The sequence below is a fragment of the Hypomesus nipponensis genome, chromosome 14 (assembly GCF_054491055.1).
Source record: "Hypomesus nipponensis isolate SF chromosome 14, ASM5449105v1, whole genome shotgun sequence".
Lineage (NCBI taxonomy): Eukaryota > Metazoa > Chordata > Actinopteri > Osmeriformes > Osmeridae > Hypomesus > Hypomesus nipponensis.
In genome coordinates, this window is record NC_140374.1 from 14240752 (window position 1) to 14254428 (window position 13677).

General features: G+C 44.9%; 1 protein-coding gene across 5 annotated transcripts; it reads right to left on the minus strand.

The window, feature by feature from the left end:
• Nucleotides 1-50: 50 nt before the first annotated feature.
• On the minus strand, nt 51-10536 carry LOC146258734 (bromodomain-containing protein 1-like). 5 transcript variants are annotated; one of them, XM_084672313.1, is made up of 13 exons: nt 10216-10536; nt 7486-8868; nt 7168-7324; nt 6595-6726; nt 6256-6384; nt 5739-6051; nt 5334-5615; nt 4604-5137; nt 4341-4467; nt 3825-3955; nt 2653-2762; nt 2147-2301; nt 51-1928 (listed from the first exon to the last, which is right to left on the minus strand). In XM_084672313.1, the coding sequence occupies exons 2-13, from the start codon at nt 8850-8852 to the stop codon at nt 1709-1711; spliced, it is 3657 nt and encodes a 1218-aa protein (XP_084528439.1). In that variant the 5' UTR covers nt 8853-8868; nt 10216-10536; the 3' UTR covers nt 51-1708. The 5 variants fall into 5 exon arrangements, with proteins under 5 accessions (XP_084528439.1, XP_084528438.1, XP_084528442.1 ...); XM_084672312.1 differs by having other exon boundaries at nt 7156-7324; XM_084672316.1 differs by lacking the exon at nt 2653-2762 and having other exon boundaries at nt 1780-1928.
• Between the last annotated feature and the right edge of the window lie 3141 nt (nt 10537-13677).

The following is a 13677-nucleotide window of genomic DNA, read 5'->3' on the forward strand; positions in this document are numbered from 1 at the left end:
AGATGCGAGGCTTTATCTTATCAGAACATGAAACCGACACGCAGGGAACCTGTGATTCAATAGATTTTTTTTTATTTTCAGTGTTTTTATATATAAAAAATACTGGTCTTAGCCAGTATCCACTCCCATTGGCTATAATGTGTTTTCCCAGAGAATAAGACTAGTACCAAGTCTATTTACAATAACATCCATAAGAAAACAAATCTACCCATTGCTACCCCAGATTCTCCTAACAGAACAAAATGTCAGATTCTATCATCCCAACCGTTAAGATTAATGCCTCTGAATAAAAACCAACGATAGTATTCAAAAAAGGGTCCTCTACATCTGTCTCCTAGTGTGCCAATAGTATCATCTTACAGTTCTCTCTCTATATAAAGTAATGCATATACATTTCTCCTTTACAATAAATTAGTACAGGCACATTCTTCTACAGTCATCTCATTATAGGTCACCGTAACACAGTTGAAATCATTGTGTCACAAGACATTTACAGGCTATTCACCAATCACACACACCACACAAGGCAAACAAAAACGTAAGTGTTATTGTGTAAAAAAAAAAAAAAAAACTATGGAAACTTCTGGGCAGCAAATTTTTGGTTTTGTGTGACTGATGCACTTTCGGCTTTTTCAACAATTGAGAGCATCTTAAGTATACAATTATATAGATTCAATATAAATATGTACAAACAAAACATGAAATGTCCCGTAAAAACATTCTGGTAAAAAAAAAAAAAGAACAACACACACATCACGTTAATGCAAAGAGCAGAAGCTTCCCAATATAATTCAATAACTTACGAAACCATAAAAAAGTAGCTGAAATGAGAGAGAGAAGAAAAAAAAAAAACATGTTTCAATACAGTATGTTTTTTGCCTGTTTTAAGTCGCCATTGTAGCAGACTTCCACAGGTCATAGCACCAGCAAAATACGCACCATAGCGCTGACGTGAATCACTCCTATAGTATAAATATTCAGAAAGTGAACACGCAGTACCAATAATAACAGAGAAACTGAATAAATTAGTGTCAGGCCTTGTACAGGGTATTTACAGGGGGTAAAAATACAGGGCTGCTGCTGTGAAGAGATGGGAGTGAGGGGAAGGAGGTCATGATGGCAGTGGAAGTTGTAGCAGTCTTGCAGCACATTACTGGACTGAGATCCAGCTCTGGCACATTCATCCGGTTAAACCAGCGTTTTTTTTTCTTATTTTTTCTTCTTCTTTCAAAGTCCGTACTCAGATCCCAAGGATGTGAATGTTTGTTTTGTGCTCCGCCCCACTCCCCCAACCAACCGTGGTCGCTCACCCAAGTTAATTTGCATAGCTCATTGACGAAAACGTGGGTGACATGTTGCAAGCTACAATATTTTGAAGGTCATCGATTCAGAAAGGAGGAATGGGGGGGGGGGGTTGAAGCATGCTGGTAGTCAGTCACACACACATCTTTCTTTTATCGACGAGCAGCTCAGATGGATAGATTGTAGGAATCTATGAAAAAAACCTGGATCAAGACAGATCATCGGTCGGACTCTTTTACGGGATTGGTGAGAGAAGCCCCACATGTGCGGGGATTAAAGTAAACAAAACGACAGAAGAAGAGAGGGCAGGTACTTTTTTTTTGTGTGGGGGGGGGGGGGGGGGGAGGCAGAAATACTAGGACCTCTCTATGGAATATCAAGTAAAACAAGGAGTGACGTGTGCCTCCTAGGGGTGGGGCAGGGAGGGTATGACTGGGTGGGTTGGGTCCGTGAGGCCGTGGTTCACGCAGGGCCTGTCCTGGGCCTGGATCAGGTGGCTCATGGCGCGGTTGAAGGCGGTCTGTACGGCTTTGCGAACGCCAGAGGAACGCCCCTCCGCCAGCTTGAACTTGTCAACAGTCTTGTGAACACCAAATGGAACCATCTTGGATTTAGGAAGCCATTGCCTGTTGTCAGGGAGCAACGTATTGGGGAGAGTGTTAGCATTAGCATAACTGTAATTCTCAAATCCTGATAACTCCGTTAACCCAGGGATTGGAGGATCTTTAGTAAAGGTAAACAATTATAAAAAACAAATATATATATACACACATTTGTAATGCCAGTTTCTCAAAATGTAACATCAGCTAACCAACAACAACAACAACAAAAATTGGTCTCTTACCAGCTGCGCTTGTTGTCGAAGAAGTGGACGAGGTAGAGCTTCTCGTCGGACCGGTACTGCATCTGCTCTCCGACCCGGAGGACGTCCAGGGGGGGCAGGGGCAGGGACACCCCGCTGTGGTGACACCCCGTCCTCGGCGTCTTGGGATCTATGATCTGTGTGGAGAGGAGATTGGCTCGAGGTGGGCTTTAATCATTTTTTTTATTAAGGTTGTAGTAGGGAGGTCCTGGTGGCAGTGCAACAAAGCTTGGCTCTGGTGGCTTGGAGCTGACATTCAATACACTCTCACACACACACGCACTCACAATCAAATCATCGGGAGGACTCTAAGCCGTCCTGATGACCGTTCGCACTCTCAAGCAGTCGACCAACTCGCTAGTAACATCGAGCACCTGCATGGGTGTGCACAAAACACGAGCTACACCACTTACGATGAGAGGAATTGATGGGTAATGAGACATGGAGATGGCAGGTCTCGGGACACGCATGCACTCACTCTCACTCACCAAGGCAGGATAGGAGGGATATCCACTACATTTTGCCCAAACTAGTTTAAGAGGTTCCAGTACAAATGTTGAGGCACTAGTGGGCATCCACATATTTCCGTTGCCAACTTCTACGGAAGCAGGAATAACGACAAGCAAGTTATGGGGGAGTCACACTGCAAACAGACAGAGTAAAACTAGTCTAAAAGCCATGCTCGCACACAGGGGAAGGGGAAAACAGCACTCACATACAGGGGAACATTTAGCACACAAAAACATGAATGTACAACATTTAGTAGACCAAAATGGCAGTGCTACTCATATGGATTTTTGTTATACGAGTGTTTAGGACTGCCTACCTGTCATACTAAAATATATATTATCAAATTGAATAAATGTAAAGATTTTTTCCAATGAAAAATGAAAAGTGTTAGGGTCAACCTATAAGGGTAACTATTCTGATATCAGCAACAGAGTGGGAGGAATAATGATGAATTATGTATAGGGAATTTAATTTATTGGTCTAGACAGTGACAGGGTGACAACGGATGCCTTTGGGGCTTGTCAGCTCGGGCCGTAAAGACCAGCACTGTCAAGATAAGGACCGATAACTGTACACATGGCAATGGAATGCAGTTTCTAATCACTTGTTAGACAAGTCAAGGTCCCTTGTCACACTGCCCTCAAGACACAATTATACTGAGGAACACGCATGCTGGTGAACACACCATGAACACATTGACATGTCTAGCATCCACCTTAAGGCAATGCCTTAGGTTCAGGAGGCCTTTAGACTATTTAATGATGGACCACAGATGGACCTTAGAACCTCTTGTCCTCAGTGAAGTATAATTAGAGAATCAAGTTCTGCCCCTTTGCATTCAGGTCAGCAGAGTATTTTCAAAGCAGGTTTAATGAGTTGGGAATAAACCTTGTCTTGTCTTTTTCCAGCAGACTCATTTACCAATTTAAAAACTTAAGCACTTGGGAGCATAATATTGATGATCGATGGTTATGGTTAGCAGAAACTCAGGGGTTTTTAATTAGGGTTTTAAATTACTGTTGTAACAATTTGTCATTTTACAATGCACGCTTCCAAATGTTCCCATTGATTAACTTCTTGTCTTGGGTCTACTGGAGTTGTGTGAGTGAGATTGTTAAGAGGAAAAAGAATCAGGGATAAAACTTCTTACCTGCTGCAATTTTGGCTGCTTTAGTGAACCCTCCGTTCTCAATGCAGGTGATGAGAGTGTTTTTGTCGTCCACAGTGTTTCTACGTGCCACGGCTGGTTTCCCTTTCCCGTTTTTGGGCAGGGTGATGGTGCTACAAGACAAGCGAGCAACTATGAGACAACTGCAAAATAAATTCAGCTTTCAGTGGAATGATGCCATTTGTCTGCCTGAGAAGATGCTATGTGCTATCTTGCCACATCGGTATTCCTTTTGCATAATAATCAAGCTGCCATGCTAACCACCTGGTAGCAGAGGTTTGTGATTAGGCTAACATCAGTGTCTCTCATGTTACAGAGAACACTTATCTTGGATGGAGGTGTGTGTATGCTAATGCTAACATTAGTGTGGCTGGTACTGCAGGGTACACTTCTCTTGGACAGCGGCGTGTATGCTAATGCTAACATTAGTGTGGCTGGTGCTGCAGGGCACACTTCTCTTGGACAGAGGCGTGTATGCTAATGCTAACATTGGAGTACCTGGTGCTGCAGAGCACACTGCCACTGGAAGAGATACTGGACTCGGAGGCACAACGTCGCCTGGGCTCCAGCGGCCTGTTGGGGCTGGGCTCACTCTCCTGCTCGACAACAAAACCATTGACTAAGCCTGGAGGTGACAAAAAAAAAAAAAAAGTAATTTCATGAACATTATCAAAACATTTCAAAACGTACATTTAGCTTGGTTCTTCTAAGCAACTCGCCACTGATGTGCTCAGCTTCTGAAGCACGGCCCAGGCTTTTACCTGTGTCAAGGCGCTTGATGGGAGACTCGTCCTCTTCCTCGCAGTCACCACTGACACTTCGGGTTCTCTTCCTGGGCAGCAGAAGGGTCTCCAGGCGAGGGATCACCACAGAGAGAAACGTTTTGGCCCCCAGTGGCGGGGAACCGGGCGGCGTCTCAGCCATCTTCGAGGGCTTCTGAGGACTCGTGCTTTTGGACTTGCGAAACAGGATGTTGGTCCGCCGGTTGCTCGTGACGGACGGCCGGGCGAGCGTCGAGGTGGCCACAACACTGAGGCTTTTGTCAGGGAGCAGCGGGTTGGAAATGTGCCCGTTTGGGGTTTCCTGGGGTACTGAGGTAGTGGTGGCGGTGCTGTTGCTGTCACCTTTCAAGCTCTTCTGGTTCTTGTCCGTGTTGGGTTTGATGGGTTTGAGGGTGGGAGGGTGAGGCCGAGGCTCTGGTGGACTGGCCGGGTCCACAGGTTGGGGCAGAGGAGAGTTCAAGGGCTCAAGTTTCGGTGGAGGCAACAACATTTCTCCTGTCACTTCTGTGACTCCTGAGAAGTCAAATTAAATAATATTAAGGGAAATAAAATAAAAATAAAATTTGACAAACGCAGCCAGAATCACTTGATTGCCATTGTATACGTTCCTCGTAAACATGATCAAAATTCCCCACCAATTCAATACATGACTCGATTGACCACAGATATCGGTGTATTTCAGTCAGGAACCAACCAAGCTCAAGTTTACCTGATTGACACAAACCGTCCTTGTGCGTTTCATCTCCAGTCGGCGGAGGGAGTGGTTTCTCCTCCATGTCCGGTTGTGGGGGCTCAGAGGGCATTGGGCGGGGCTTCTTCAGACTCATCTCGCTTCTCACCTCCATGATGGTTTTCTTGAGCAGCTTCAGTCGCTTGCTGCGCGACGGGCTGGATTTCATGGCTGTGCTAAGATCCAACTTCTCCAGCAGCGCTCTCAGCTGCTCCGCTAAGGGCATGTTAACCCGGTTGGCTGGGTTCAGTATCCGGTCCACTGTTGAGACATGCACATATACAAGTATAATGAGTTTTTGAACTTAAGAGATGAGTACACAATGTTACCTTGTCGTTGCACATCACAGACTCTAGACGGCCAGCTTAAGGTGGCTTTTCTTACCGTCATCCCAGGAGAAAGGAGGAGGAGCCTCTAGTTTTGGCGGCTCCGGGAGGTGCAGTCCGATGGCAAAGTCAAAGCCAATCCTCTCCGCATCCCGTCGGGTCTTCCGGAGGATGGCCCCGCCCTGGTCCTGCAGCCTCAGAGCAGCCTTGTGGAAGAACGTTTCCTTGGCGTTGTACTTCATACAGTTGAAGATGATGAGGTTGAAGTCAGCCTCAAACTCGTCCAGGTCCTTGTAGCCATGGGCGTCGATACGCTTCCTCATGGTTGAGAAGTCCATGGGGTTCTTGATGTGGTCCAGGTAATCAGGCACCTGAGAAACGGGAAGAAAACAGTAACAGAGTATCCTGCTGTGCTAGAGTAGGATGTCCTTATGTGTTTAATTGTATATTTTCAAAAATATCACAGATTAAGATACATAAACTTGAATATTGAAATGAGATATATATCCAACTGCAGAAATTTGTCGTCATGTAAAAAAAAAAAAATATATATATATATATATATATGTGCTTACCTCTTTGACGCTGACAGGGTGGGCGAAGACCCTGGCTTGGTCCTTCTCCTGCAGCTGGTCCAGAACGGCTCTTAGTAGAATGTTGAATGGTGTAAGCTGAACCTCCAGAGCGGACTGTTGGAGCTTCATCTGAGGGACAAACAAGTCACGGCCACAATCGTTTTTGGCTTCCTACCAATCCCCAAATCCATTTAAGTGGACCTCTGCGACTTCTCAAAAGCATAAACTCATCATTCAAGCAATGAAACCCTTCAAGTTGTCACAGAGCAATTAATTTGAATGGTCACGTGGATTTAAATTCAGTTAATGAAGAGACCGGTGATTTGTGGTCACACAAACCTCCTCCCTCTTTAGCTTCTCCCTCTTCCTGATCAGCTCCAGCAGTAAGCGAGCTCGCTCCAGGTCATGGCGTAGACGATGCCATTCCTTCAGCTGCTCCTTTAGTGCTCTGTTTTCCTCCAATCGACGGTCCTGTAAAATCAGTGATAGAACGAGCGTTTCAGTATAAATGTGACATGATGAAATCGCGACTGCCTGCTCTCAGTGGAGGATGGTCATGTTTTGTCTGAGAGTGATCTTGTGAGCTTCCTCTGTATGACACAGTTCTGTTCTATACACTCCACCAAAAGTCTGCAATACTCTGAAAGACACATGTGGATGGTTGTTTCCAAACAGACAGAACCCCCACAAAACGTGCAGTGATAAACTGTAGGAATCCAACTCTAACCCCAACTTCAACACAATTCCAATGTCGAATGAGACATTCCGATGTACCTCAGAAATAATATCTCTGAGGAAATAATTAATTCACCAGAGGCACAGTAGATAGGCCTAGTTATTTGTATGGAGATGCTGATGGCCGCTACAGAGCCTTGTAGATCTAAGCTGTTCCTGTTTCACCTCTGGACTGACCGGCCGCTCCATCTTCGGAGTCTGGGGGTTGGTCTGGAGCCTTCTGATCAGCGGAACCCCGTTCCTGGCCTGCCTCTTCAGCACCCAGTAGCTCAGGACTCGTTCCACAAACACCCTCTTCTTCTGGACAGACACCTGGTTGAGGATGGTGTCAAAACTGAAAGGGGGGAGAGGAGGTGTGGTTATTTTCTGTGGTGTCTACTGAACCTTATGACAGAAGCCATTTTTTGATCTTATGGAAGGCTTTTCAATGTAATGAAGTGATTTTTGCTGACTGGGGTGTCTGTAGCAGGAATGCAAAGTGAAACGGCTGCTTACCTTGAGGAGGTTATGCTGGGCCCTGAGGTGGCGAGTGTTTCTTCTTCCGGTTCTGGCTCTGCTCTCTTACTCCTTTTCTGCCATCCTTTTAACCTGGTCCTCCCCCTTTTATCCCCCCGCTTGTCACACAGGCCATTTGTCGGGTGAGTCTCCTCGTAGATGGCAAGGGGTCTCCGGACACACCCTTTTGGGGTGTGAGCGCTGCAGTAGGCGGTCTTCTTTACCGAAAACGTGGGAGAGCCCGCCTCCGTGACCTCCTTGACGGGCTCCATCTTCATGTAGAGACCGGCCTTTTGGGCGCAGCTGACGTGGAAGGCCGTGTAGCAGTTGATTTTGTGGCACTGGATGCAGGCCCCCGCCCCTTTCTCTTTGCAGAGGTAGCAGGTGAGCTTCCAGCGAGCTGGCGGGATGTTACTGACGCCATCGATGGGCTCGATGAACATCGTGTCGGAGAAGCCGACCTCGGGCACCCAGAGGGCGCACGCCACGTGGCCCCAGCGGTCGTCGTCAGTCTTCTTGAGGGCCCCTCCCTTGTTGGGACAGAAGACGCACTCAGAGGGCCGCGAGGGGCATTGCAGACAGTGCCGACACAGCCACTGCCCCTCCGGGATGTAGGGCACCCCGTAGCACTCCTGGTGGACGGCGATGTTGCACAGGTCGCAGAAGAGGATGACGTTGCTGTCGGCGCCGTCGCCGTCCATGCAGATGCAGCAGACGGCGTCCTCGTCCACCATGGCCTGCAGGTCGCCACGACCCCGCGTGGCAAAGAAGGACTCCTTCTCGAAGCGGTCCATGAGGAACTCAAAGAGGTTGTGGGAGACCTGGCTGACGCCTTCGCTCTTCCTCTTGTCATTGATCAGATCCAGCCAGGCATAGTCCTCCTCGTCCATGTCGTACTCCACCTCCTCGTCCAGTTCCTCTGCGGTTTTCTCAGAGTACTTGTAGTAGGAAGAGGGCCTCCTCGGTACGGCCGGGAGGTTGTACTCTACAGTGCGGAACTTGGGGTCGAGGAGCGGGGTCCCCTGGGGCCCAGTGGCGTGCATGGGTCCTGTCAGGGATGCATTCTTCTTCTGCTGATTGTTTTTGAGCCGCACTGAACGCACCAGGACCTGCTGGGGCTTCTCGTTGTTCTCCTTGTTGCTGTTGCACTCAATGATTTCCTGTGCGGTGGGGTCGTCGTCGGCGATGACGTCCAGCTTGTCGTAGATACTGAGGCGGTGCACGCGCCCGTCAATCTCCAGCTCCACTATGCGCTGGGCTTGGGCATAGGTCAGGGTCTCCCGGTTGGGCGAGGGTTTGATGGGCGAGGGAGCCCGCTGTGGCATCGCCATGCGACGATGATGGTGCCGTGCTTTCTTTCTCATCATTAAGACGCTAAATTACCTGCAAGACAATGATTAATCAAACCAACTGATGCAGAGATCGGTATCACCATGACAGATCATCACTGATCACAACCTCTTTTCCTTAGCGCTGACCTTGGGTTAGAATGTTAAGCTAGCTTTTGACAAAAAACTGCCTAGGGCTGAAGCGTTTCAAATCCACTGACAATCCACAAGCATGACTGGAATATCAATGAGTCATTACATCAGCAGACCTATATGCTTACAGCTGAGTAGAGAACGTTAAAGAAATTAAACACTCTTTTTTTGCAAGTAAACCTTCTTGTGTTGAATACACAATATCCACATGATCTAGGTTTGTTGCTTACATAGACACTTTAAACAGTCATTAATAATAAACAACCATCACAGCCCTTAGTAACTTGTTTGTGCGTGCATGAAGGAAAAAAACCCTGCCACTACACATGAAACTGTAAATGAGCATTTGAATGAGACATGAAATAGGAGGTAGACCTATGTCCAAGCAACAACAAAAAAATTGAGAGTGAATCAATTAGTTAGTAGCCCCACACTTAGCGTCAAATACACAGACACTCCGTTAATCAACTGCTTGGCATGCGTGTAGGCTAAAAATGTCAGCACTAGAGCCAAATGGAGCTGATGTGTGACACCAAGTGCACATGACAACAAGAGCAAACAGTCGCGCACATACTGCCCTGACAACAAACGTAGCTATCCATCTGGCCGTGGCAACAAAGCTACATTGTAACCAACGGATGATGAATGAAACAAACGCGCAGTCCCTCCACCCTTGTAACATTGTTGCTACCGTGTTCCTGACAACATGCTTGCTAAACCTGAAACGGACCTGTCCTTCTTTACTGGGTCATTTACTAAGAATGTATTAGTATTTGCATTATGCACTAGACTAAATAGTTAGAAAGCTAATGCAGTATTATACTGTTAGCCACCTACCAGCTAACATAAAGCCTATTCAATTGCTGTAACGAAAGCTATAAATGAATTAGCTCGCTAGCTACAACCTAGCTAGCCAACGCTAATTTGTCGTTATTTGGGAGGAAATGATCTGATTAGAACCACACGAAAACTCGATAGATTGGGAATTCCTAACTGGTGCGGCTGAATACCATAAAACAACAGCGGCCTCGTCTTGTGCTATTAGCTTGCTGAGGACAGCCCGTCCATGATCAGCCGAGCTACTGTAGGGGGAGGAAGGAAACATGGCGACCGACAAAACAAGAAGCGGAGTCGGTTCAAAAAAGTTATATTTTTTTCCCTCTTAATGTATATTCTGTTGAACCAAATACGGTAGATGGTTGCAAAAAGAACGATCGTGCATATCTGTAACAAATTGGGTAATAGCTACCTTATGTTTTCAGGAAATCCGCTTTTGAAAACGGCAGCGCTTGCATGCAATGGCGATCTGGCCTGCAGAGCACAAGCTACAGCTAAATCCACACACAATCCTCTCATCCAACGGGCGCCGCTCGAGCTTTAAATCATCAATTTGAACGATACCAAGCGGTATCCACAAATATTTTATGGATTCCAAATTCGATTCAGTTTCAAGCATAAATAATTTGCAAACACGACTAAGTTCTAATGTCCTTTAAAGATTTGCTATAATGATCATTGACTGCCCCTGCCTGGGTTCTTTCCCCCAACAACAATGCGGTTGTGCGACTCTACCAGTTACGGCATGACGTGATTACGTCCAAAGTGAAAACCAGGAACTGCTGAAAGCGTAAGGAACTGTTATGGAACAGCCAAGCCTTTACTCAAATATGCAAGATCCAAGAACTCTGCTCGGCAACGGTGAGTTATTGCGTGTGACGGTCTGTCTATTGAATTCAGCAGTCCAAGCAAGTGAGCACCATAAACCAGGTTGGAGTCGTGGTAAACTGCGAAATTATTTTGCGACGGGTAATTGAGCTTCTTTGTATCAATGTTTCTAATAAAGGGCTATCAATTCTGCTTCGTTTATTGTTCAGAGTTACTGCGTCTCTTAAGCATGTGTCATTCGTATTTTTACACAAAACATTTTTTTACCTCCTCCCCTTTATAAGCATTGAGCTTTGAACATAACCTGCACAGTCGTTTAGAATAATAGGCTACCGAACATCCTTCTTGGCAACCAGGGGGCACACATTTGCCTTTCGTCGCAGTATGTTTAAAGTAGCCTACTTGAGATATAGGAAGTTTACTTTCTAAATTCAATACAATTTAGATTAATATTTTCTACGGTATGAACATGATATATACAAGCACATCTCAGGGTGAAAACTCCATGAGTCTCCAGCCCCGTTCCTTTAATGATATGGGTTTGTGCTTTTCAATTGTAACTAACCTGATTCAACACAGGCTAAATCAGCTAATTGTCAGAATCGGGTGCGCAAGACTAGGGTTAGAGTAGAAACTACAGGAATGTAGTTCTCAAGGAAGGAACCGAGTTTGAAAACACGTGCAATTCATTTAAATTGCTAAAAATGATCGTTTCCAAGATTGGCCACATAGTGGCACTATAATCAAAGGGGAAAATCAGTATTTCGAAAATAATTGACAGTGGTGCTTACATAAACAAGCCTATGGAGATGGGAATTTGAGTTAAGGAACATTAAATAATGGGTAGTCTTCTTAAAACATGGATTACTCACTCCCTGTCAGAACTTTATATTATACTTAATATAGAATGCTGAAGTCAAGTCAACCACATCTTTGAAGAAAAAGCCAAAAAGTAAATAACATACCTGAATCATCAACAGACATGGTATTCACTCATGTTACAACAAGAATCTCTGCACAGTCTGGGATGGGATCCAATTCATTACAACATCACTAGCCATTAAGGAGTCTTTTGCAGAGAGGAAAAAATCAACAACAATACGGTTTCACCGCTACCTGCTTCATAAAATAAATATATATTATGCTTCCAACACAACAAGACATTCCAATAAGGCCACAGATTGTGAGCTCTGATGTCAGGCCAGACGACAGAGTTGTATGTTTGTGTTGTAGAATGCCTCTGCCATGTCTTCTTGTGTGGTGCAACAGCTCAGTTTACCATTCTGGGCTGGAATGGCATGGAAACAACGGTACCAGCAACATAGCCAGTTACACATTAATCTGGCATTCCTTCCCCTTCCAATAAATCTAGCTCTTTAATGAAACCTTTCCAATGGTGTACTAATCTCTAAATAGAAAAACCATTGAAAGCGAAGAATGTTCATCGCTATGGAGACTCAAGTGTTTATTGGTTTTAATCAATCAAGAATGGCGCTTTAATTAGAATTGCATTCATTTAACTAAACATCCTCAGAACCAAACATTTTAAATAGAAAATCACGCCATTGTTCTATGTGTGTTTTTGGAAGGAGGTAGGGGTGAGGCTGTTATGCCAAGCTTCTTTTTTTCCCTCCTGGTTTTGGCGGGAACTGGGAGTGATTAGAGTCTCAATGCGTTTCATAAGAACTTGACCTGAATGAACATCATCCATTGAAGAGGTTTTGGAGGCACGGGTTAAGGCTGGGGCAACCTGAGGTGAACTTCCCGAATCCTCATTTTAGCCCTAGCATGAGATTTCATCAATTTGCTGGGACAAAAGCCAAGAGAACAGCGTTTTCCATGTGCTTCCACTTAGTCTACTAGTCCTATGATGTGGTCACGATTTTGTATTCTTTATTTTTCTTCCTCCTCCCTTTCTCCTGCCTCTTGGATCCCATTAAAATCACTGCTACCAATAAATGGGTCTCTATCAGTTTCAGTTAAGGAAAACAAGGAACATACAAGGTTTATTCAAGCTTGACTTGTAAGACTTTTGTCTGTTTGTCTGTGAAGTTTCTGAAATATGAAATAACTTTGGTCAAATGTTTTGGACAGCTGCTGTACAAGGCCATCCAAAGGTTGAAAGAAAACATCCATTGAGCGGAGTTTGCTTTTAGTCTTTGCAGGTAATTCCTACACTCAATCGTCTGAATCTTGCAGAACATGAAACCAGTTTATGTTTGCATTGGTGTAAGATCTAACAAGTCACTATAAAGGATATTTGAATGTCAAGAATTTGTTTGCTCAGTTAACTTTCATCTTCTCTTTGAAATGTTGAAATCTTTGATCAACGGGTGTAATGGGAACCGATGTTGTTATGATTCCATGAGTGAGCAATTACAAGAGCAAATCCTGATACACAGGTGTGTCCGACAGTGTTTGTGTGGAGGGACGGCGGAACATAAATAAATATTTATGTTTTAGTGACTTCATGGTCAATAAACTGTTGGCCTAATATCAAAAAGCACCAATACACACATTTCGGCTATAAATTCATTCTCATATTTAAAATAACTCAATGTTTTTTTTGTTCCCATGTTGTGGACGCTAATAAGGCCCTCCGAGAGTTGTTAAGCAACACATACAGCTTTGTGCCAGTGGAATGTCAATGTAAAATGTTTGTAGCGGCCCGCTACTTTCCAGCCAACTGTGTTCCAGCATTCCCATACCAGCCTGTTGTCTTCGGCGAGGCTGCTTTCCATCTTAGCTTGTTTTATAAAACCTCTGTCACTCAAATTTGAACTGGAGAAAACTACAGGTGTTTAGACAAGAATTGGGGGATCTGTTTCTCAAATTTGAATGTATTTAAAATGTTACCTATAGCAGCTTTAAATAATTGTCCTTCCACTTAATCAATGTAGTCAGGTGCCACAAGCTTGAATCCGGATCTGGTCACATTAAACCCTTGTACCCACAACACAGAGAAACAAAACCACAAAATCCCAGCTTCATGGCATTTCCAAACAAAAGCTAAAGGAAAGCAGAACTTCTTTCAACAGCACTCATT

Coding starts and splice junctions, on each gene's coding strand:
- LOC146258734 (XM_084672312.1), bottom strand. CDS start 8,852: ATGATGAGAAAGAAAGCACGGCACCATCATCGTCGCATGGCGATGCCA. Junction 2,302..2,652: donor ATCCCTCCTATCCTGCCTTG/GTGAGTGAGAGT, acceptor CTCTCCACACAG/ATCATAGATCCCAAGACGCC. Junction 1,929..2,146: donor TTCGACAACAAGCGCAGCTG/GTAAGAGACCAA, acceptor CCCTGACAACAG/GCAATGGCTTCCTAAATCCA.